The sequence below is a fragment of the Dromiciops gliroides genome, chromosome 1, assembly GCF_019393635.1.
Source record: "Dromiciops gliroides isolate mDroGli1 chromosome 1, mDroGli1.pri, whole genome shotgun sequence".
In the NCBI taxonomy this organism is placed as follows: Eukaryota; Metazoa; Chordata; class Mammalia; order Microbiotheria; family Microbiotheriidae; genus Dromiciops; species Dromiciops gliroides.
In genome coordinates this window covers 418,724,596-418,750,403 of record NC_057861.1, presented here as the reverse complement: position 1 = coordinate 418,750,403, position 25,808 = coordinate 418,724,596, and the positions used below count along the sequence as shown (strand labels likewise).

The 25,808-nt window shown below is 40.0% G+C and overlaps 1 protein-coding gene across 3 annotated transcripts in view; it reads right to left on the bottom strand.

Moving 5' to 3' along the window:
- Window positions 1–336: 336 nt before the first annotated feature.
- CAPSL (calcyphosine like) overlaps window positions 337–25,808 on the bottom strand; it is a 43,251-nt gene continuing 17,779 nt past the window's right edge. Inside the window, exons 2-6 of one of the 3 annotated variants that reach the window (XM_043978195.1) lie at window positions 20,502–20,638; window positions 14,157–14,334; window positions 13,666–13,875; window positions 9,901–10,004; window positions 337–1,097 (exon numbers count right to left, since the gene is read on the bottom strand). In XM_043978195.1, coding sequence (XP_043834130.1) covers window positions 9,903–10,004; window positions 13,666–13,875; window positions 14,157–14,334; window positions 20,502–20,638 — 627 coding nt within the window. In that variant the 3' untranslated portion in view covers window positions 337–1,097; window positions 9,901–9,902. Of the gene's footprint in view, window positions 1,098–9,900; window positions 10,005–13,665; window positions 13,876–14,156; window positions 14,335–20,501; window positions 20,690–25,808 lie in introns of all 3 variants that reach the window. The other 2 variants (XM_043978193.1, XM_043978196.1) reach the window with 2 other exon arrangements.

Here is a 25,808-nt window from a genome sequence, read left to right as displayed (position 1 = left end):
GCTCTCTCTATTCTATCCCCCCTCCAGGAATCCCCTTAAATAGTTCAAAGATATTGGGGTGCAGTGGAAAGAGTTCAGACTCTAGAGTCAGAGGACTCTTCCTCTGCCACTAGCAGAATGACCTTAGACAAGTCACATAACTTCTTTGTACCTCAGTCTTCTCATCTGTCAAAAAGGAGGGGATGGAGAAGGCGCACCTTGTACTTTCTCAAGAAAGACTATAGAATACAGGTCCCAGAGATTAATGCCCCAGAGAGAGCATCAAAAACTATGAGTCCTCATAGACCTGGTATTTGTATTTGTTTATAACCTAATGAACTGATACGACATATGGTTTCCATCTCTTGCTGGATGAATTTATGGAAATGCACCTAAAGGAGCTAGTACCTCCTCACTTTTCCTTACTTACCTGGTCCATCCAAGCGCATATATTTGTGTCTAAGTCCCCATGTAAAACCCTTGTGTGTGCATTTGAGACCATGATTTAAAGTCTGAATATAGATGTTAGGTTTTGGTTTTGGTTTTGAATAATCCTAGGATGAAGTATGTCTTCAAGTTGTTTGGAAACTATTTTCAAGGGATACACTAAGAAACACACAGTAAGTTTAGAGTAATTTATGAAACATACATTATTTTCCCCAGTTCATGCTGATTCCTGATGGGAAAAGAAGACCCATATAGGGTAACAGATATAGTCTTAATTTTTAAAGGCTGCTTAAAATGTGGTTCTTTTATTTGAACATTAGCCAAGTCCATGCCTCTGTTCTTTCTCTCTTGATGATTAGAATAAGTTTTTTTGGTTATTTGTGAGGAAATAATAGCAGTTACATAACTTCCTTAAGGTAAATTAAGCCAATGTCTGCTTAGGACAAAAAAAGGCAAATCATTCAGAAGTTCACATACATAATCATTGTCAGAATTAATTAAATTGAAATCCTTTCAAAAATCATCCCGTGGACAGTCTTTGATTCCAGTAAGAAGCAAGAACCAAAAAGTCACAATCTCCAGGTCTTGCGCATGATAAGGATAAAGTATGCATCACTGTCGATGGAAGCACTAACCCCAGCATAATAGTCCAAAAAGTCTTCTAGGGAAACCTGCATATGAAAGAGAAGAAAAAGCGGAAGGGGGAAGTAAAGTCAGGGAATGGCACAAGCAAGGAGCATTCTGGGTTAAAGGTAGGTGGGAGATGCTACTGCTTGACCTGACTAACCCAAAAGCAGAATCAGGATGGTGTGCATGAACAGGACAACTGATAAATAAATACATTTCCACACAATGCACGGGATGACTACAATTCTATATTAGATCCAAGTGGGTTTCTGGGACATACTTGTTAAAGGGCACACCTCAAAGAGGTAATACTTTAACCCATTAGCACCTGCTAATATTTGAACTTGCAGAGAGCAGAGCCTTTAGAGAATGGGGGGAAGCATCCAGATGGGAACTGAACACTGATGTTGTTCATATAGGGAAGACTCACCAGGACACTGAAACAGAAACTCCCTGACCACCCAAAGGTAACAGATGGAAATGACAATTAGAGGCATGAAGTGCTGAGAAGAGGGAAAGGGCCACCCAAAAGAGAGGTGGTAGGCTTCGAGAAAAGTAGCTATTCTGACTTCACAAGCTGACTGGCAAAGCCTGAGAACTCTATTTTGTTACTAAGGAGGGGAGGATGGGGTGCTGTCTCTGCATTAACCTGTACTATCTACAATGGGACATGAAGTTGAAGGAGTGAGGGACTCCCGAACTCTGCTCCTCTTCCCACTTCAACCCCACTTCCTTAGCAATATCAAAAAAGATTGTCTGTCACTAATCCTCAAAAGTCCTAAAGCTATATGCAGTGGCTTCCTGGGAACTTCCTTAGGTTACCGAACAAAAGCCATCCAGCCTTATAGGGAAAGGAACATTACATCAAATTTTCAAAACTATTATTCTTAGTTGGGGGAGGGGATGGAGTAGTTATCAGGTTTAAAAAGAATGAGAGAATTCAACTTAAACAGTACTTTATCCATATAAGTGAATGAAACAACACCTGTCAATTCAATTGAAACAACATGCTAATCCTGATCCAGAATTGGCAAAGCCATTATCAGGACAAGAAATGACACTTTGAATAGCACTATTATACAAAAAAAAAAGTATTAGCGAAGAAGAGGAAACATATCTGGAGAACTAAACTAAAAATTGAAACTACAAAAATAAAGAAACTGCTGCATCAGTAAGAATTGCCAAAGGTGTTCTCCCTGCTCCTACAACTGTTAGCATATTAAATGTTTCAAAGTCACTCAGTAGAAGAAAGATGTCAACGTGGGAGTGCTGCAGCAAAGCATAAGTTAACAATATGGAAACAAATTATCAGGTTGTGTTACAAATGAAGTCCATTCATTCATTCAACATACATTTATTTCCTGCCTATTATGCACAGAGTGCCATTCTCAGTTCAGAGATAGAACAACAAATAAAACACAATTTATGTAGCTCCCAAGAACCAGTTTAAAATGTAATTGGGAGAGGCAGCTAGGTGGCACAGTGGATAGAGCACCAGCCCTGGAGTCAGGAGGACCTGAGTTCAAATCCGGCCTCAGACACTTAACACTTACTAGCTGTGTGACCCTGGGCAAGTCATTTAAACCCAATTGCCTCACTAAAAAAATGTAATTGGGAAATACTTAATAAAACAAAAATACAACAGATAGTTAATTTGTAGTTTGCTAAGTTCAATACAGGACAGCAAGGTGATACAGTAGATGGAGGACTAGACTTGGAACCAGAAAGACTCATCTTCATGAGTTCAAATCCAGCCTCAAACACTTACTAGCTGTGTTACCTTAGGCAAGTCACTAAAACCTGTTTGCTTCAGTTTCCATATCTATAAAATAAGCTGGCAAACCACTCCAGTATCTTTGTCAAGAAAACCCCAAATGGAGTCGTGGAAAGTGGGACACAACTGAAAAAAAGACTGAACAACAAGAAGTCATCATGCCTCCAGCAGAGATCTATTTCTACTTGAATTTGACACTACTTCTCTAGGAGACTCTTGAAGACTTGAAGATGCCAATATGCATTTTGTGAAAGAATTTCATCACCAGGAGTTTCCTACAAATCAATGATCAAAGCTTACCAATGTTTGTGAAGTGCTTAGCACAGTGGCAGGCACATAGTAAGTTCTATATAAATACTTCTTTCCTTCTCCCTCCATACCAAGTAAGTCATAGATTCAATCACTGTCCCTACATTTATATTTATTACATCGAATATGTATCAGGCCATCTGAGGCTAAGGATCTAGAAGATGATTTCAGCAAAATATTGCTAAATGCTACAGGTGCACACTGTGAGGGCATTTAAAAGACATTTAATGGCAGACACACATTTTCTATTCACTTTCAAAACACTTTACATCATAATCTTATTTGATTCTCATAACTGCCTTGCTGTACGTGAAGCTGGTGCTATCATTATCCCTATTTTCTATCGTTCCTCTAAAAGGTAAAGTGACATCTAGTAAGTAGTTGAGGTGAGATTATGTTTGTAGAATGTGTTTCCATATGCAAATACTCTGAGGTCTCTTTACAACATCCTCTTTCCCCTTTGATTCATCCCATCTCCTCCTCAGTCACTCACCTCCTCTGCCTGGCCCTTTCACTGCACCCATTAGAACTTCCAGTCCATTATTAACCCTTCCCTTTGCATTTTATCTTTGCCCCCTACACTCCTCCATCTGCTTACACTAACTGAAACCTAAAGAGGGTGCATTTATTGCTAACCTTACCAAGGGTGGATAGTAGGTAAAATCAGCTAGATTTCATGGCTTTTGGGGGGGTTTTTTGCGGGGCAAAGGGGGTTAAGTGACTTGCCCAGGGTCACACAGCTAGTAAGTGTCAAGTGTCTAAGGCCGGATTTGAACTCAGGTACTCCTGAATCCAGGGCTGGTGCTTTATCCACTGCGCCACTGAGCTGCCCCCTCATGGCTTATTTTTAAAGCAGTATTTAGCAGTCTGGGATGAGGAGTTGGATTGTGGGAGTTCTGAAAAATGGGAATTAGTTGACTGAGAATTGTATGGGCTTAAAACATTCTAGGATGATGACTAGTGAAGTCTACCATTGACTACTATTTTAGTAATACTAAAGTACTGTGGCGTTTAAGGTGGATGAGAAGCAAAATGAAAATAAAATGGGAGAGATAAATTGGAAGAGGGATTGATCCTAGGACCATCAGTCACAATGAAGACAAAGCCCAAGTTTAGAGAGAATGAGAGTGGGAGAGGTCAAAGGATGGAGTTTATAGTCAGTGAGCAGAATTTCTAAATTCTATATCTTAAAGGTCGTAAAATGACATGAGATGGTAAAGTGTGCCCATGCCAACTGGAACAGTCATTACTGTTGAGGTGGAAGAATACTAATGCCTGTACTAACCCCTCACAGGATTGCTATGGAAACAAGGAGATAATGCAAATAGTGTTTGGAAAACCACAAAGTAGATACTATATAAATTTCAGTCACTGATGTCTATTTTATGTTATTTTTCTAGTTCTTTGTAGGCAGCACAGTGAATAGATTGCTGGACCTGGGGTCAGGAAGACCTGAGTTCAAATCCAGCCACCAACACTGCCTCAGTTTCTTCATCTGTAAAATGGAGGTAATAATGGTTGTTGTGAGGATAAAATGAGTTAATCTTTATAAAGTGCTTTGCAAAGCTTATAATGTTATATAAATGCTAGATATTATTTTCATTTTTAGATTAAAAAGGGTCCCCCATTATGACTTGTGTTCAGCTGTGGGTCTGAATTCTGCTTTGAGGCATAACTTGAAACTTCCACTTCAAGTCTCCACCAAATTGCTTGCATTGTAGTTTCTAAGAGAAGAGCAGCTCAACTAATTTCAAGCTTAAGATCAGCATCTTGGCACAATTTAATGTCAATGATAATGGCATGGGTAGATTCATGTGAGATGATTTGAGTCTTCAAGGTATGAGACCGCTGTCCTTGAGCTGGCCAATTGCCATTGGAACCCAATGGGACTAGCCAGGCTAGGCACTAAGTTCTATAGGATTTTGTAAATCCAGATGCTTGGTCAGTTCATTTTTATACCTTTTATTTTTTTAAAAACTGCTAGAGAAATAAAGCACCCAATTTGGTTTAGGTAAAAATTGTAGAGGGAGAGAAACAGAGAGTTTAAGGTCTGATAGATCCTATTATTTCCAGGTCATTTTTCTCATAGTATATAATACACTGTACCTTTCTGGCAGTCATGAGCTACTTCCAAAACCCGAATCCATAATGATGTTTACTGCCACTGTCACTGGGTTGTGCTATGCTCTAATGGAGGCCTCCCACTAAATTTGGAAGATGGAAGAGTTTGAATTGAGAAATGACTATTTCTTTCTTGTATTTAATAACTAATTATTGAATTAGAACCAGGGTTTTCCCCCTTTTCTACTTCCTCATCCAGAAATCAACCAGTGTGGAAATCTTTCTCTAAGACTTACCCAGGCTGAAGATCTAATCAAAGACAGTAGGCTAATGGAAGGATTCCTGCTCATTGTGTTTACTCAGATACATCTGGGAAAATGTGGATCCTCCCTTTTGTCAGATGATATGGAAATTTATGTCTCTTTGACCAAGACTTGGGTGATCTAAGTCACCTCCCCCCAAGACCCTCATTAGAATGAGCCCACATCTCATTATAATATTCACGTTCTCATTAATTGTTAACCAGAGTTGATTGCCACCCTCAGGAACATCCAAGGGCATATGAGTTGTGAGACTGCCACCATGAGGGTCTTTGGCATTCAAGAATGCCACTGACCTCTCATTCATAAAATGCTAGCCTTATTAATAAAATTGTTAAATTACCCAGAAACTATGTCTGTCGAATTTTTTAAACATCACAGGATGAAGCAGGTGCATAAAGCAAGGAGGACGCTCAGGCAGCTTTGATCAAAAGAACTGTTTCACCACAACTCACTGCCCACACTGAGAGTGCCAAGAAGAATCCATAGCTTTCACAGTTCTCTCATCTCCTAGTTTTGGACCTATCCTTCCTTTTCCTTCTGCTGTCACTAGAAGTCATTCCTTTATATTTTATAGGCAAAAATCATACTAGTGAATTAGTTGCACTTAATTTTTTCAAAAACTAGCAGTTTCTTCACCTCTTGGGAAGGGGAGGGCAGGGGTGGGGAGAGATCAATTAGATGACCTCAGAGGCTGTGTGTGCATTCAAAAGAACACTAAATTTGGTGTCAAAGGATTTGGGTCCTGATTCTGCCATTAGCACTTACTACCTGTGAAATCTTAGGCAAGTTACTTAAACTCTCTTGGACTTTCTTTTCTAATCTGGAAAATGTAGTCTTGTGTCGGTAGAAAAAGCTTCCTCACATGGAGTGTCCTGTATAAATAAAGTGACAGCATTGGACCAAAAAAAAGAAGGGGAGGGGGAGGCAAATCCCGAAGAAAGATTTGTCTCAGAAAGGGTTTGTTAGTCAGAAAAGCATTCTGAGCCTTTTATGAAGCTGCAATTGGAACCCCATACCCGGGACCAGAAATACTGTGGTTACCAGGATCTTTGCGCTTGGTTCAAGGTAAACCCAGTGATAGCCTGAAGTCCACAGGCACTGTGGGAAAGGAGGAATCATTTTCTACTTTTATGTCTATACAGGTCAAGAGAAAAAAAAATGAGACTATTACCAGCTCTGAGGACAAGTAGGGCTCTTTGACTTACACCACCCTATCTCCCTCCATCAGGTTCACAATCTGATATCTCGAACTTAGACTTTCTTTGTGCAGACACAGCTCAGTGTTTGCATTCAAAAGTCTAGCTGTGCTCAGAAAGAAATTGTTTATGTTTTTCATACTTCTTCCCTGCCTCCTGTGAGCAACTAGACCCTAATAGTGAGTGGTTTGCTTTGTATTCACTCTTTCTCTCCTTTGGCATCCTAAGTCCAAGACATGGGCAAAATCATCCTCTAGCCTGTACACAGGACATCAGGCTCTCCTTCTAGGCAGACCTAAACTAGGGCTTGGTAGTCAGGGCTCTGCTGCAGGGTACTGGTGCAGACAGCACCTGCAGTCCTTCAGAAACATAAAAACAACTGAATTTCGCATCCAGCTAAGACTAGTTAAAAGAGGAAAATATCTAATAGTAAACCTTCTTCTCCCAACCCCTCCAGGAATTCTACCCCAAGTAAATTCCTGGAAGACTAGATGATCTCTGAGACCTCTTCTAGTTCTAAATCTATGATCATACTGTAATCCTGGGATCTGCAGCGATACAACCATTAACAAATTAACAACTGACATTTGGCTTTCATATGACCAGTAATAATGTTCAAGAAAGAATCTCCTGGGGCAGGCAGGTGGCACAGTGGATAGAGCACTGGCCCTGGATTCAGGAGGACCTGGGTTCAAATCTGGCCTCAGACACTTGACACTTACTAGCTGTGTGACCCTGGGCAAGTCACTTAACCCCAACTGCCTCACCAATAGAAAAAAAAAAAGAAAAAGAATCTCCTGAAATTATTTATTTATTGACTGACAATTTAATTTGGCTTCATAAGGTTGCCCAGCCTATGAACAAGACAGTGTCTGTCACAGGCAGCATTTCACTTCAAACAACAAATCACACCTGTGTACCCCATAGGAAGGCCATTTCTCTTGCAATGAAATCAAATTATTGATCTTAAACTGTAAGGCCCCACTAGGGCAGGGTGCTAGGTTGTCTCAGAGGTTGCCTGGCTCTCCCCCTGCAACTTAAGAATACCTAAGGGCAGTCAGCCCCTCCTGCCAACTGGCCATTGACTGATACTTTGAAGAATGAGATGCCAGTCATTAGCTAGGAAATGCTTTTATTCTTTCTTCTTGCTGCTCTTGGCCTTCTCTACTTCAGGCAGCCTAACACCATGATAAAGCTGGACAGCTGAGGCTGCTAATGTCATGCATTTTTTTAAACATTTTAATTGCTTGCCTAGCTGATTGATATCTGTGACACATACCCAACATGCCAGGTAAGTTGCTAGGCATTCTCTTTTTGAAACTGACACCTCAACACTAAGACAAAGAATATGTTTTTTAAAATATGAACATTTAGCAAACCGAAAATGTTTAAGGAAAAGTACTGGAGAGTTCTGAAAAAGATTGTTCATTTTTCTCCCTCCTTACACCTACCTGTACAAGGTATAATGCTAAACAAAAAGAGAATTCCAGACTTTGCTGGGAGCCCTAGAGGTAAATGTTATGCTGCCTTTTTATTTCAAGGTTAAGCACCACCACTGCTACCACTAATGATTTTTGTTGTTGTTCAGTCGTTTTCAGTCATGTCTGACTCTTCATGACCCCATTTGGGGTTTTCTTGGCAAAGATACTAGAGTGGTTTACCATTTCCTTCTCTAGCTCATTTTACATATGAGAAAACTGAGGCAAACAGGGTTAAGTGACTTGCCCAGGGTCACACAGCTACTAAGTGTCAGGGGCCAGATTTTAACTCAGGAAGATGAGTTTTCCTGACTCCAAGCCCAGTGCTCTATCCACTGTGCCATCTAGTTGCTTACTAATAATGATAATAGCTTGTATTTTCATGTTAGCCTTATGGTTTGAAAAGCTTGTTAAATACATTGTGTCATTTGAAGAAAAGGATTCTTCTCAAGGGAATAAGAAAGATAATTATTAACAGAGTGTAAGGTAGCCTACTCTGAATTTTTGAGTCATGGGGCCCAGGATTTAAACTGTAAGAAAGGAGGTTATTGAATTTGATGAGATACACCTCCCAGCACCACAAACATTGGTTAGCAGAGATCTGATAGCGACTCCCCAAACCCCTGTAAAACAGGAAACAAAACAGAACTGAGGAAGACAAAGATCATATCCACCACCTAGTCCTTGTGATGAGTCACTCTCTGGCTAAATAGGCAACAGCAGATCAGAGGAGCAAGGCCCATCCAGCATCAGGAAACAGCATCTAGAACCCAGGGAACCAAGTGATACAATGCCAACTGGTGCCCACACTCTGTGGGCTGCGAGCCAGAGAACATGTAGGCTTTCTTTTCAATTTCTTTTCTTTGCAAAAGGCAAGATGTCTCATGTGTTCATCACTACACAAGCAAATTTCAGTAACCCATAGAAAACTTGCTTCTGTAATCATTTATTTCACCAAATTGTTATTCAGTCTCATAGATCTAGAATAGGAAGAAACCTCAAGAGCCATCTTGTCCAGCTCCCTCATTTTATGTAGAAACAGATTCTAGGAGGTATTAAATCATTTACTCTGGGTAATAAAGGTAGAAGCAACATGGGCACGAAGGGAACTCAGGGTCCTTTGCTTCCAGAACCAGGATTCTCTTCATTGTACCTGTTCTTTCCCCTAAAATCTGTCTGCTGCTATTTGAGATCATGCAATCAATCAACAAGCATTCACTGAATACTTACTATACGTCAGGAATAGTGCTAAGCACCCAGAACACAAAGAAAGGTTAAAAAAAATTGTCTTCTGTCTTCTGCCCTCTAGAAGCCTGCACTCAAGCTATAGAGCGTGATAACAACAACAAAAATATTAAATATTTTTTTTACTGCAAAACTGAAATACATTTTCTCCTTCTGTTGCAGAGGAAAAACAACTTGTTAGAAGAAACCAATTGAAGATTTACAGCAACTAAAACTGATCAGCTTTTCCATACAGAATTAGAATATCTGGGAAGAGTGGGGAAAGGATCTATGGCAAACATCTCAACCTAAAAGTTTGAGTTACCAGGTCTCTGGGTTTTGCCCTTATCTCATCCTATAACAATACTCTCCTGGGTGATATGAGGATAAAAATGGAAGTAAATATGATTGCACTGGTCAGCATATGTTAGTCACTTGGGAGCAAGTCATTGGAAAGAGAACCCCAGTTCCCCAGCTCATACATTTAGAGTTTCCATGCAGTTGTCATCATGATGATGAAATAGATATCGGTGTCTATCGATGCGCTCACTCCCGCATAGTAGTTCATAAATTCCTCTGGCGTAACCTGTAGTGGCAAAGTTTAAAACAGAAAGGGAAATCTTCAAATCTCATGCTGCATTACCTAGATATAAAAGAAGAAAGATTGGAATCCAAAAGGCTTTCAAGTTAGAGCAGCTAAGGAATGGACCTGAAATAAGAGAATCCAGTAATGGACAGTAAAGAGTGTGTGAGAAAAAACACTTTCCAAAGGAAATGTGCCTTTTCAAGGGAAAAGCTGAAGGAGGAGAGAAGGATAACAAGAATAAAGAAAGAAGGCTTAACAATTTCTAGGCCAATTTAGATTTTTTTTAAAAAGTGGTACACCATCAATGACATCTTGCTTTAAGATCAAGAGCATGCCTGTTGAAAATATGAGACTGCTACTCAAAACACAACTAATTTTCTTTCTTAACTATGGTTAAGATTGTCATTGGGAGACATAACTGAAATGGAATGGATTGTTGCTATGGTAGGCTAAGCAAGGGAAAGTGATTTTCTGCCTTTGAAAGACTGGAGTTTAGTTCTAAGTGCTGAAACAGAATTCCAGATCTTCTATTATCTGCTTTCATAAAAAGCAAATGTCTCATTCTATGGCAAGCAGAAGACAAAACTGGCTTCTGGTGTTTGTTTTTCAATTTCATATGTGTGCTTATGCTCAGTTTTATTAAGCTGATGAGAGCCTTCATCTAAGTTTGGAGTTTAGACCAACTTACTTTTTGAAAGCCTTTGTAGGACAGATCTGTAGATATTACCAGTTTCAGTATTTGAGCGATTGGTTTGGGGGACTGGGGGTGGGGAAAGTCATCAAATTCCAACCAATTATCTAACTTATTTTCTTGACTTTTTGACTAACTTTACCAATGGATTCAACTCAGAGTACCATCATTTATATGAGTAGAAAGAGTAGCTATCTAAGAAATTCACATTTCTAGTCATCCCTCAATTACACCTTAAGGAATAAGGATGGCAGGAACACCTGAGATTCAGAGAGGAATTTTTTCAAACCCCTCTGCAGCCCATAGCTGCAACCTGCTCTTCTATTTCATTTTGATGTGTTTTAAATCTCTACAGCTACTAAGATTTAAATTTTATCGTTGTTTCTTTCTAATGAAAGTGCTAATGAGGACAAGAGAGAGGAAGAGACAGAACACCTAAAACAGGAAGGAGGAGGACACAAAAAATGGGTCTGAATAATTCACAGAGCAGAGCCTCCAAGAAATCCAAGAGTAACTAGAGAAAGAGAAAGAGAAAATGTTGGTTAGATATCTCAGAATTCACCGTTTGTCAGTGACTTTGTTATCATCAATGGAGGGGAATAGGATCCAGCAAAATTTAAAAGCACTATTATCTGAGCTGTTAGCTTCACTAATGGCTTATTTATATAATAACCAATTTGCATACTCCTTCTTAAAATGTCAACTTCCGCCCAGACCCCTCTCTGCTAATAGTTTGGTTTCCCCTGTGGTTTAATTATTGTACTCAACACTCTCCTCATTTGGTTTTTCAGATATCTTTGTCCTGTTGTCCCCTACTATATCCTCTTTTAGATTTCTCAGTCTTTATGTTCTAACTCTCTGTCTAGCCCTTCTTCTGCCTTTGTATTACAGTTATCCCTTCCACAATGAGGAGATGAGGGGGGCAGTGTCCCCCCAAAAGCACCCCTCACAATCATGGATCAAGGCAAAAATTTGGGGGCCCTCCCATCATGACAGAGAGGATATCTGAATTTTTTCTTTTTCTATTATGGGGTGTTGATATCATGCAACACGATACATATTTTATGCATTTCTGAGTTTCTAAACTTTTTCTGTGTTGTCTACTGGCTTTCACATGTTGTCTGCAGCTTCTGCAAAACTCCCAAAAATTTCCATTTAATTTTTCGTGCCAACCCTCATTAAATCAAAACCACAATAGGGAAAGTCATGATGTAGAAGGGATAACTGTACTATTTCTTAAACTTCAAAATTTGGTGGCTATTCCATAAAAGCATGCCTCGCTCTAAAAGAACCCAATGTAAAACAAAATCTGGGGCTGATAGCTTATTTTTCAAGAGGATTCCTCCATAGGGTGAGTTTCCCTAGTACCTTTAAAACATGGTGCAATTCAAAAAAGTTTGTTTTGGATGAAAATTTTCAGGAATACTTCTAATATTTAAAGAAAGGTTTACTTTAAACCCGATATTAAAATGTTTACTTCTGGTATCTTTAGCTACCACAAAAGTAAAGAGTTCTTTCAAGTGAGGGATAATATGTCATCCTAGATTTTTACCTCTATACTTCAAAAGTTAAACTGAATACTCAACAGGGAAAATCGATACAATTGGTTGAACCAATGAGTAAAATAGTTCCTGGCTAAATAAGTTTCAGGTCAGAAGGGATCTTCAACATCATCTAGCCAATGCCCCTTATTTTAAAGATGAGGAAACTGAGATCAGATTTTCTAAAGTGACTTATCCAAAGTCATATGGCTAGTGGCAGAATGAGGAAAGTACTAAAAGTACTTTCTATCATTCTGAAGTACTTTTCTGAACTAAAAGAAATATTGTTTATTTAAAAGACTCTACTGCCTCTTTTGTCCATAATGCTGGAGGCTGCTAGTCTAGTAATAAAGTCTCACCACAGGTTTCTAGGGGAAACTGGGGGAAATTTCTTCAGAAGACAATATATTTCTCCTTTTCCCCACCTCCATTTTTTCCTTCCTGTCAAACTATTCTTTTAGAACACACCCCTCCCCCAGTGAAAGAGAGGTTCCTTTTACACTTTTACCAGTTCTATGAATCTCAGGATCTCCATTTTCTCATCTATAAAAGGAGGGGATGGGAGCAGATAGATGACATCTAAGGTCCCTTTCAGGGAGGGCCCTAGGGTTCCTAACACCCTACTCGGAAGAAACTTCTCAGCTGCTGTTATAAGAAAACCAAAGGGCAGGAGGAAGTCTGGGGAAACATGACTATAGTATGTATCCCATTTTTTTCAATCTGGAAATCAGTGATAGGAGCTGAAATTATTTGCCTTTTTTTTTTTTGCTTTCTCTGTGTTGGCATGCTATTAAATGAAAATATTTATTTCCCCAGGAAATCAAGTCTTTAAGATGTACATTATGAGCAAGCAATGGGAACAGAAAGTAATTACAAATTTGGGCTAAGGACCACTCTGGGAGATGCTACTTTCTTCTCTCTACAATGTAGTCAAAATTGGTAATGGTGACTTAGAGGAACTAAAGATATTGAAATGTCTTCAGAATCATGCTCAGAAAGATTAGATCATGTGGCAATTAAAACATGGTGAGGATAGTGAGTGTCTTCAAGGTTGAACCCATTTTACTGCCTTCCAATTCTTGAGAAACTGATCATCCATGGATGGTACCTATGGTAACTCTTTGTTAATCAGAATAATGTATAATTAAACAAAGCAGCACTTTCCTGACCATGCATGAAGATCAGATAACAGAGTTTTCCCTCTGTGGCTATGCTGACAATGTATCTGGCTGCGTTAGTTATTTTTAGTACTTCAGTATTTGTCAACATGTTAAAAACTTTGGTACAGAACTTCCTTGCTTGCTTGCTTCCTATTCACAGCCAGATATGATGGATAATTGGTTTGGTTCTAAACTCACAGGTCCCTTTTCACATTTACTAATGAGAATTGAATTAACCAAGCCCGCCTTGCTTCAGCCCTTTCACTTACCAATCCATCCTTGTCATAGGGTGAATCAAAGTTATCCAGAAATTTTCTGAAAACTTGCTCCTCTGTCCATTCTCCATTCTGGTACTTTGGATGGTGTTTGACATTATACACCCCACGTAAATCCTCAATTGTTATCACTCCATCACCTGTCTTGTCTAACTTCCGGAAGGCCTGCATAATGACCTCCTTCCTGGCTCTGGACATTGGGGGCTATGGGAAGAGAAAAACAATTGCAAACCTAATAGTAAAGCATTGTTTACTGAGTGTGATGAGTTCAATTACTGTCTCCAGGGCTTAAAAAGTATCTCCATATCCATGAATGGTCCAAATGATGGATGGTAAGGCTTAGAAGTTCCCAACCAGAATTCTCCTGTCTTCCCCCTTGATGTCCTTCATTGTGTACCAACAGATACCAGAGAAAAAAACCAAACTATAGCCCAAAAAGTTGGAAAGCCAAGTACAGATGTATTTACCCCTGCTCTGATACTTACCCTTAATGTGAGAAGAAATTCATTAAAATCTATTTTCCCATTTCCATCTTTATCAAATCGACTGAAGAGTTCTTGAGCTTCTTCTTTTTCCATCACCACAGCATAATCATTTAACCCTTTCATGAACTCTTTGAAGTCAATGGTTCGGCTGTTATCATCATCCATTATCCGAAATACTCTGAAGAAAACACACACATACAAACACATACACACAGACACTAAGAGCAAAATAGGTGTGGGAGTACCAAAAAAAGAAAAAAGGAAACCAACATCAAGGTTTTTCATCATAAAAATATAGACACCTTAGAAAGGAGATAATGTACACATGTAAAGTACTTTGCAAAACTCACTAGTATTAGCCCTCTGTTCTGTCTTGTCTGACCAAACTGAGAAAAAAAAATCTCTACACTTTTTCAGAAGTAAATGGAACTTAAAATAAGACACATACACGACATGCTACAAGTTACCTTCCTGAAATGTTGTTTGTCCTTCGCTCTTGAAAAGGACCATGATGACATCAGGGTGATATTATGGTTTACACTGAGTTGGATTTAAGTGAGGGAGGGCTGTGCAAGGTCACTGACCTCACTCTCTCCTCCATGGCCACCTGGGTCTAGTGGCAAGCTATAGATCAGAATGACTGGAAATCACTCCAGATGTTTAAGGCAATTGGGGTTAAGTGGCTTGCCCAGGGTCACACAGCTAATAAGTGCCTGAGGTGAGATTTGAACTTTGGTCCTCCCAACTTTAAGGCCAGTGATCTATCTACTGCACCACACAGCTGCCCCTCATGAGATGAGCCATTAGCTAAAAGACATTGTGGTTGCCTGTCTTCTATTTGGGAGAATGCAGCAATGCCTACCACCCATAGGCAGGAAACCAAACTATGCAGGAATTAGGTCCTTGATAATCCTAGAATCCAAGATTTAGAGTTGGAAAGGATGTTAGAAGTCATCTAGTCCATCCCCCTCACTTAAGATGAGGGAACTGAGGTGAATAAACATTAAGTAATTTGCCTAAAGTTACAGTAGCTTATAAGAAGTAGAGTCAGGATTCAAACCCAAGTTCTCTGCCTACCTATCTGGCATGCTTTCCACCTCCCCACAATGCCTCCCTGCTGATGTTCATCTTCCTAAAAGGATATCGAGCCACAAGAGCAGTTTTTTTTCTAATGCATACGTGTTAAGTCCATTCCTGGATGAAGAGAACCATTCTAAAAAAAAAAAAAAACTGGCTTGAAATGAAGACCAAACCACCCAAATGGGCCACAACAAATAGTTCTGACAGTATAAGCCTTAGAGAGTTTGGTAGCCTTCCGAGTTATAATGGTCAAACTATCCTGTCCAGGAGAATGGAAAATGAGAAAACTTAAGGGGATGTGATCACTGTCTTCAAGTATTTAAAGAGTATTATACAAAAAAGATGAGACTTCTGGTAGTCAGTCAATCAAGGAGTGCATTTTTAAATTTTTTTTTCAGGGCTATGGGGGTTAAGTGACTTGCCCAGGATCACACAGCTAGTAAGTGTCAAGTGTCTGAGGCCAGATTTGAACTCAGGTACTCCTGAATCCAGGACCGGTGCTTTATCCACTACGCCACCTAGAAGCCCCCCAAGGAGTGCATTTTTTAAACTTCAATTACAGCTCAGGAACTGTGTCAGGTGTTGAAGGTCAAAGACAAAAACATCTCCCTGCCCTCCAGGAGTTTATATTTGGTAGAGCAAAGAACATATACATAGATAAAGAAATAGAAGAGATACAAGAAGCAAATACAAATTAATTTCCAGGGAAAGGAGTTTGCATCGGGGGTTGGAGATCATGGACAGTAGGAAATGAAGATTAAGCTAAACTCTGGAAGAAACTAGAGATTCTAAGTGAAAGGGGTAGGGAGGGAGTGCATTCCATGTGTGTATGGAGAGCAAGGTATGGAGACGGAAGATCTTATGTGTGAGGTGTAGCAGGTAGCCCAGCATGGCTGAATTTGTCCTGTCTGTCCTCAAAGCACAGTGCTAGAAACAATGAGTAGAAGTTGCAGAGAGTCAGATTTAGACTCGATGTATGAACATTTTTCCAAACAGCGGAATGAGTTTGTCCCAGGAAGTAATGAATAGGTTCCTCACCCCACCCCTACTTGAGGCCTTCACGTAAAGCCTAGCTAACCATTTACCACTGATTCTGTAGATTTCTGTTCTGGTACAAGGTCAGCCAGATCATCCCCTGAGTCCTTTCCAGTTCTGTGATGCTCTTGTCCCTTTACAATGCTCAGTGGGTGGAGCACTGGGCTTGGACTCAGGAACACCTGAGTTCAAATCCAACTCCAGACACTTACTATCTGTGTGACCCTGGAAAGTCACCTAATCTTCTTTGCCTCAGTCTCCTCTTCTGTAAAATCAACTAGAGAAAGAAATGGCAAACCACTCCAGTAACTTTGCCAAGAAAATCCCAAATGGGATCACAGTTGGATATCACTAAATAACAACAACAAAAAGCCATTAACTAATAGCACATTCATAATTTGCATTCAGAAGGGTTAAGTTTTATTCATGCTCAATTAATTTTAAGTTGGAGGTGTTACAGAGGATTAATAAATGTTTGTTGAATTGAGGAGAATTCATTACTTCTTGATAAATACTGTCTCTGACTGACTCTTACCTACCCATATCAATCAGCTTAGAAGAAAAGGAAATAACTAATCCATGATTTTCTGTCTCCAAAAGAATGTTCAGTCTTCCTTCCTCTAACATGGGGATGCTCCCAGTGGCAAAATACATTCCTCAACTAAGATCAGCAACTCATTGACAAGTTAAGCTTAGAGAATTGCTTGGCGGTAATAAAAAATTAAATAATTAGTGAAGGACCAGACAGTAATTGTGCCTCAGAGACAGGTCTGGAAGCCAGGTTCAGACTCCAAGGCTGGTCCCCCAGGCATTCTACCATGTAACCCCTCATTTAAGGGTCCCTGAGAAAAGCCTTCTTTTCTCTGTTGCTACAAGTAACAAGGCCAGGCTTTTATGTCTTTTGTATTTCATAGAATCACAGGATTTATAGCTACAAGGGGCCTAAAGGACACATTAGTAGAAAATACAAAGGGAAGCATTTGGATAGAGCAACCAACAGAAAGTGAACCTCCTTGTTTCCTCTAGGAACAGAGAATTAAGGTACAGTATATCTAGTCAAGTCAATAGGCATTTATTAAGAATGTTTTGTGGGGGGCAACTAAGTGGCACAGTAGATACAGCACCAGTCCTGGAGATAGGAAGATCTGAGTTCAAATCCAGCTTCAGACATTTGACACGTAAGAGCTGTGTGACCCTGGGCAAGTCATTTAACCCCAATTGCCAGAAGAAGGAGAAGGAGGAGAAGGAGAAGGAGAAGGAGAAGGAGAAGGAGAAGGAGAAGGAGAAGGAGAAGGAGAAGGAGAAGGAGAAGGAGAAGAAGGAGAAGGAGAAGGAGAAGGAGAAGGAGAAGGAGAAGGAGAAGGAGAAGGAGAAGGAGAAGGAGAAGGAGAAGGAGAAGGAGAAGGAGAAGGAGAAGGAGAAGGAGAAGGAGAAGGAGAAGGAGAAGGAGAAGGAGAAGGAGAAGGAGAAGGAGGAGAAGGAGAAGGAGAAGGAGAAGGAGAAGGAGGAGAAGGAGAAGGAGGAGGAGAAGGAGGAGGAGGAGGAGGAGGAGGAGAAGGAGAAGGAGAAGGAGAAGGAGAAGGAGAAGGAGAAGGAGAAGGAGAAGGAGAAGGAGAAGGAGAAGGAGAAGGAGAAGGAGAAGGAGAAGGAGAAGGAGAAGGAGAAGGAGAAGGAGAAGGAGAAGGAGAAGGAGAAGGAGAAGAAACATACTGTGTACCAGGCAGCTTAGTATGCCATACTTGGTGTCAGGAAGGAAGATTCAAATCCTGCCTCAGGAATTTATTAGCTGTGTGACCCTGGGCAAGTCTCCATGTCTCTGGGCTTTAGTTTCTTCATCTATAAAATAATACCTGTTTCACAGCATTTGATGGAGGTTCATCTGAGAATTTGTAAAACGCTTCACAAACCACAAAATGCTTTATAAATATGAGTTATTTGAGGTACTGAAGTGGGTAAAAAAAGCTATGAAAAGCACAGTTCTTGTACTCGTGGTGCAAACAAGCTAAATCGTGCCTCAGTGCTTTAGATGGGAGATAACACCACCATGGTACCGCCTCACCCAGCTCTATGGAATGTTTGACAGTGATTAGGGGGCAGTGAACAAGGATGAGTTAGATTTCCACCAGGAAGGGGAACCTTAAGATGGATTCTGCCCGACAAAATAATGACGGTGACTCTGGTGCCTTAGCACTGCAACATTAAAAATAGGTAGCCTTGTCTCAACCTTTCATCTTCACACAGGACATGCCTGGACTTAATCTACAGATCCAGCAGTTGCTGTCGCTGCAAACTTACAGTATAAGCCTTGAACCCCAGAGCCCCAACCCTATGTGAAGACTGGAGTACAAACATCTTTCTCTGACCTGCAAAAACCTATTTGCTATTCTCCCTGGACCCAGGGCCTCCCTCAAATACCTGTTTTTCATATTCAAATCTTTCCTTTGGTTTCTGCATTGTGTGCTGTGCTCTGATTCACTGGAGGAACTGCATAGACATAGACATAGCCCACTGACCAATGCACAGAGATGCTCTAAAGCCTCCCAAAGCAAGCACCCTCCCTTCCATGCCCAGCAGCTGTCAGACCCAGCAGGAAATGCCTCAGTGTTCCAAGAAGTTCCTCAGGTGCCTGGTGTGTGTGTGTGTGTAGCTCTTGGTGTGAAAGTTATATGGTTGCCAAGAGAACCAAAGACATCTACTTTTGCCCTGTGTGAACATAGATCATATGTGCTTTAGAGAAAAGATTGCCTCTGTGTGTGTGTGTGTGTGTGTGTGTGTGTGTGTGTGTGTGTGTGTCTGTATTCATTTGTTTGGGCTTTTTTGTCTTTTGTTTTCCCTGCACCCAGCACAGTACCTGGTACTTGGTAAATAGATGCTTGCTAAATTCCTGCTTATTGTTGATTGATTCACTGAATCAAAGGTCACTGAATTTGAGCAATTTAATGGGACTACAAGATGACTGAGTTACGCAAAAATTGGGGGGTGGGGTTCCCTTCTGGAACTCACTATCTTTCTGAGTCCAAAAAAGGAGCAAAGAAAGATAAACTCAAAGCCTACTTAGAGTTTTGATCCCTGCCCCCCCCCCTTAAGAGAGTAGAGGAAAGGGGAGGGATGGAAATAATACATTGTTTCTTAGAGAGGTTGGGGTATTCACCCAAGTCCTTTTCAGGTATGGCAAAGAATCTCTGTTGGATACGGCCTCAAAAAATCATAAAATTGCAAATGTCTTCTGAAATAATCTAACCCAACACCCTTATTTTATGGATGATAAAAGGACAAAATAAGAGTAACAGCTCACATCTAATTAGCTTTTAAGGTTTCATAAAATCCCAGATTTAAAGATAGAAAGAGATTATGAAGGTCATCCAGCCAAATCACCTCATTTTACAGCTGAGGAAACTAAGGCCCAGAGTGAGTCAGTGACTTTTACCCGAGGTCACACAAAGGCAGGAAGCGGCAGGGCTGGGGTTTTTAATTCAAATCTTCCAGCTCTCAAGCCAGCCCTCATTCCAATTATTCCACACTGACTACTATCACAAGGTACTTTCTACCCAACAACTGTCAGAGGTAGAAAATAATCTCTCTGAGGGCAAGGACAGTCTACCCTTCTCTTTGAATCCCCACCATCTAATACAATGGCAGGACATTGCATCATGGCATAGAGTGTTTGTATCCTAGTTATTCATTTCATGTCCTTTTCCCTTATGATCTTGTTATATCCTTCAAGAACAGGGTCTGGATCAGCTCTTTTTTTGCATCTCCAGCACCTAGAACGACACCCTGCACATAGCAAGTACTTTATTAGTGCTTGAGTTGAGGTGTGTTGGATTGAGATAGGTAGTAAAAGTGTCATTATCCCCATTTTTGCCATTGAAAAAACTAAGAGCTGGGGGGAGGGCAGGTAGGGGGCACAGTGGGTAGAGCACTGGCCCTGGATTCAGGAGGTCCTGAGTTCAAATCCAGCCTCAGACATGTAATCGCTGTGTGACCCTGGGCAAGTCACCTAACCCTCACTGCCCCACAAAAACAAACCAAAAAGAAAGAAAGAAAAAACTAAGACTCAGAAAGAATAAATTATTTTCCTGAGGTTATTGCTTCTTTCTCAGTGTATGGTTCAAAATGTCTGACAAAAGGTCACATTCCTGAATTATTAGCAAAGTCAGGATTTGCCCCTGGTGTTAGTCTAGCACTCTACCCAACATGCCATGCTGTTCTTGGTTCCTTTCTTCTTACCTTCCAAGACCCTTGATACCAGCTGAGCCCCTGGCTAAGCACTGGAGCCGAAGTCTTTCAATGGGGTCTGTGGCTGTAGTAAGCCTTTTCTTGGCCTGGATCGCCATCTCCCGGTCGTGCCTTGCAGTGCCAGACATCTGAAGGAGGATTTTTCACAAGTCACCAAATTCTTTAATGAGGAGTTCTGCCTTGCAGGAGGGAGCTGGAATTAGAACTCTGCTCACAGCACTATATACATTAGAAGAAATCAGTTATGCGATCTGTCCTTTGGCTATACAGAATTTACATCAGCCTAACTCCCTCTTTTTCATGATTTGCTTTGTCATACCTTCACAAGAATTGCTTCAGTTTCCAGAATTTCCCATGTTCAATTTGATTTGTTTCAATTAATATTTATGAAATACGGACAATGTGTCTGGAAAATGTATCGCTTACTTATCTATCCTGAATACAACTGGATTCAGAGCTGAATAATCCCCAGTAGTTCTAAAATATTCGACTAATTTCCACTGTTTTGTTGGGTCATATTTTTCAAAATTTCTAGGGTGGAAAAAATCTCTAAGATGCCTCTGTATTTGCCTCCCTGGGTAGAAGATAGAGGGCCTACTTCCTCTGAGTCAGAAAGACTGGGTTTGAGTCCCATTAATGACACAAACTGGATGTGTGACCCTGGGCAAATCACTTAACTTCTCGGTGCCCCTAGGCAACCCTCTATGATGATAAACTGCAAATCAGTTGCTGACCTGCCCTGGTAGAGAAAGTTTCCTTACAGGGACCTCAACCGCACCCATTAAATCACAAGTCCGGCAAAAAACAAAGCAAAAGGTAGAATGAACCAACCAGAATGCAGGGGAAAAAACAGGTAAAGACTCAGATGAATAGATGTAGAATGAAGTCATCAAAGTCAGGAAAATGCCAAACACTATGATTATGGAAATGGAAAAGACCACAACTGCAAAACAATCAAAATTAAAATATTTCAAAGGTGCAAAGAACAAACTTGGCCCATAAGAAAAGAGATGAAAAGACACCTCCCCCTACTGCTTGGCAGAGGATGTTGAACACAGTATAAAATGCCAAATTTTTCAATTCTTTCCCTCCATTTAATTTTTTTTTAATTTTATGCATATTTTCTTTTACAATACTTAGATTTCTCAATACACTCCTCCCCCTTTCCTATCCAGAGAGCTATCCCTTATGACCAAGAATGCATTTTATATTTATTTTTTTTGTGGGGGGGGACAATGAGGGTTAAGTGACTTGCCCAGTGTTACACAGTTAGTAAGTGTCAAGTGTCTAAGGCTGGATTTGAACTCAGGCCCTCCTGAATCCAAGTGCTCTATCCACTGTGCCCCCTAGCTGCTCCCTTTCTTTCCCCTCCATTAAAAAAAAAGTTTTGGGGGCAGCTAGGGGGCACAGTGGATAGAGCACCGGCCCTTGGAGTCAGGAGTACCTGAGTTCAAATCCGGCCTCAGACGCTTAACACTTACTAGCTGTGTGACCCTGGGCAAGTCACTTAACCCCAATTGCCTCACTAAAAAAAAAAAAAGTTTTTATTAGAAGGGATGACTTTTTGGTAAGGGAAGGGTGATAGATACAAGGGGAAATGTAGGCAATATAAAAAGAGATCAATAGAATCTATTATTTTATTAAAGAGAAGCAGAGCATCTAGGACTAGGCAGGTTCAGAGAAATGATTATTTCTCTCTTGTATTAATAACTAATTATTAAATCAGGACCAAAATTTTTCCCCTTTTCTACTTCCTCATTCAGAAATCAACCAGTGTGGGGAATCTTTCTCAAACACTTACCAAGGCTAAGATCTAATCAAAGACAGTAAAAGAAATCCCAAGTTTAGGCTAATGGGAGGATTCCTGCCCATCATATTTACTCAGACAGGTCTGGGAAAATGGGGATTCTCCCTTCTGTCACAGAGGTGATATGGAAATTGATGTCTCTTTGACCAAGACTTGGGTGATCCAGGTATATACAAGACCCTCATTGGAATATAACCCACCTCTCATTGTAATATTAACTCTCTCATTGATTATTAGCCAATCAGAGTAAATTGCCACCCTTAAGAATATGTATTCTTCCAAGGGCATATAAACTGTCAACCCACTGCCATGAGGGTCTTTGGCATTTGAGAGTGCCACAGACCTATTTTATTAATAAACATGCCAGGTTTATTAATAAAATTGTTGTTACCCAACAAATTTTATTTTATTATTTTTTTTTTTGGCGAGGGAATTGGGGTTAAGTGACTTGCCCAGGGTCACACAGCTAGTAAGTGTCAAGTGTTTGAAGCCGGATTTGAACTCAGGTACTCCTGAATCCAGGGCCGGTTCTTTATCCACTGCACCACCTAGCTGCCCCTCATCTCTCAAATTTTTTAAACATCACAAGGTAGTAGCCCTGCCATACTCAGCTCTAGTCTAGGCTATATCTAGAGCACCATGTTCAATTCAGACCTCTCATTTCAAGGAAGAACAATGACGATCTGGAAAGTGTCCCAAGAAGGATAGCCAGGATGGTGACATGTTCATGCAATATGAGAATCAGATGAAGGGAATCAGGATGTTTAGCTTTAAGAAGAGAAGACTTAATGGAGCTTGTGATTGTTGTCCTCAATTCTGATGGGTAGAAGAGGTATTAAACTTGTCCATCTTGGCCTCTCAGAACCAGGTCCGTCTAGCAGTTATGAACACAAGTTACCAATACAAATTTAAGTTTACCATAGTCTTACATCCAAGCAATAAGAAATATCCCAAAGTGCAATGGGATGCCTAAAAGGGGTAGTGGGCAGGTTTCCCTTCACTGGAGGTCTTCAAGAAAACGCCTGTATTTTGTATAACTCAACCCTTAAGCCTAAGTGACCAGAAAGCCCAACAAGACTCAGCTATTTGAAGAAAACTCAAAGAACGCTCCAGACTTAAAGAAGATGGAAAAGCTCTCCTCTCTCCCACTTTCTCCAACCCCAGGATTCAGTGCCACCAGTGAGAAGAGGGTTCCATACCATTGGGCTTTGGGACTGGGATTACATTAAGAAAATCATTTCTCAGGACAGCAAAGGGAAATGACAAATGTTGTAGGGGATATGGGGGAAATGAGACATTAATACACTCTTGAACTTGTAAACTGATTCAAACATTCTGTAGAGCAATTTGGAACTATGGCCAAAGAGTTATAAAAATCATGTATACTCCTTGACCTAGTAATACCACTACTGGGTCAGTATCCAAAAAGAGTTAAAGAACCAAAAGTTAAATTTGAAATTGAGGAGATGTCCATCAATTGGGGAATGGCTGAACGAATTGTGGGATGAGATTATGATGGAACACTATTGTGCTATAAGAAATGATGAGCAGGATGCTATCAGAAAAAATCTGGAAAGACTTACAGGAGCTGATACAAAGTGAAATGTACTGTATACAAAGTAACAGCAATATTGTAAGATGATAAGCTCTGAATGACTTAGCTATTTTCAACAATACAATGATCCAAAACAACTCTGAAGGACTTAGTAAAAATGCAATCCATCTCCAGAGAAAGAACTGATGGTGCGTGAATTCAGATTGAAGCATAATTTTTAAAGCTCCTTTTTCTTAAGTTTTTTTGTTTGTTTTTTCTTTCACAACCTGACTAATATGGAATTTTTTTACATGACTACACATGTATAACTCATATTGAATTGCTTGCATTCTTAAGGGAGGGAGTGAGGAGGGAGGAAGAGAGTTTGGAACACAAAGTTCTAAAAATCAATGTTAAAATTGTTTTTACACTAAAAAAATTGTTTTTACATGTAATTTGGGAAAAAATAAAATTCTAAATAAATGGGAGAAAAATAAACATAATCATATAAAAAAGAAAATAATTTCTCCTAAACAGAGGAACAGAAATATAGGTGTGAGATAGGAAGGATTGTTTGGCTAGTGTGAAATGGTCTTATAGTAAAGGGAAGGCAAGTCTAAAACAAGTGTCAAACACAAGATTAAAATATAATTGGGAAATCATTTTAAAATGAATAAAATACAATAGAACATAGATAATATTAATTTGTGGTTTTCTATGTCAATATGAAATACTGGGAGACTTAGTTTAATGGCTCCATTTCTATTTGAGTTTGACATCACCATTTTGAAGGAATGGGTGATTTTGGCAAGAAAAATCTCATTGGAGGATCATTTCATCCCTTTCTGAAACCGGAACTATTTAAATGTAGTAGACTATAAACTATTGAATCTATTAAAATCCCTCTCTAGAACCAAAGCCTCAAGAAGTTCATCCTCATTTTGCTTCTTATTGGACTCCTAAATATGCTTCCCAATTTCCATTCTAGATGGGCTCCAGTCTCTCTGCCTGGCCTCATTCCCATCTATTCCCACAGTTCCAGCATCTCCAGCCTAAACTTTCTCCCTACAGAATCATTAATTTGCTTAAGTGAATAACTGATACAGCCTTCATTACAATTTTCCTTTCTTCTTCCTTATTCTGAAATATTCCATTTCTTGGATCAACAATTTACTTTTCTTTTTTTCCTTCAAAGCAGTGGTTGGAGCCAGGAATCTTGACGTCCATTAGCCATTCTGATAAGTCATCCATTGCTTCCATATTCACATCTTTAAAATGGAATAGATCAGCAGCTAAGTGGTACAGTAGATAAAGCACTGGTCCTGGATTCAAGAGGACCTGAGTTTAAATCTGACCTCAGACACTTGACACTTACTAGCTGTGTGACCCTGGGCAAGTCACTTAACCCTCATTGCCTTGAGAAAAAAAACAGAATAGTAAAAGCAGCTGACGTGTCTGTTTCAAAATATTTAAAATTCCATCTCCTACACCTTTGCACAGGCCATTCTCCACACCAAGAATGCCCTCCCTTTTCACTATCACCCTCTAGCTACCCATTTTCCTTCAAAACTCAGCTCCAACCATACCTCATACAAGAGATCTTTCCTGATCTTGTTTTACAGCCCATTTCTCCCACCTAAAATTACCTCATATTTACCTTTTATCTATTTTGCATATACATGTATGTGCACAAACTGTTTCCCCCAATAAGTTCTTTGAGGTTGATGGCTTGATTTTTTCCCCTTCATTATCCCATTCATTATTATATTTTTCCTTCATTATCATTATCTGCAGCATCCTGTAGAATACCTGGCCCACTTTTGAAAAGATGATTGATGGATCAAAAGGATACTGTGAAGGGCAGCTAGGTGTCGAAGTGGATAAAGTGCCCACTCTGGATTCAGGAGGACCTGAGTTCAAATCTGGCCTCAGACACTTGACACTAGCTGTGCGACCC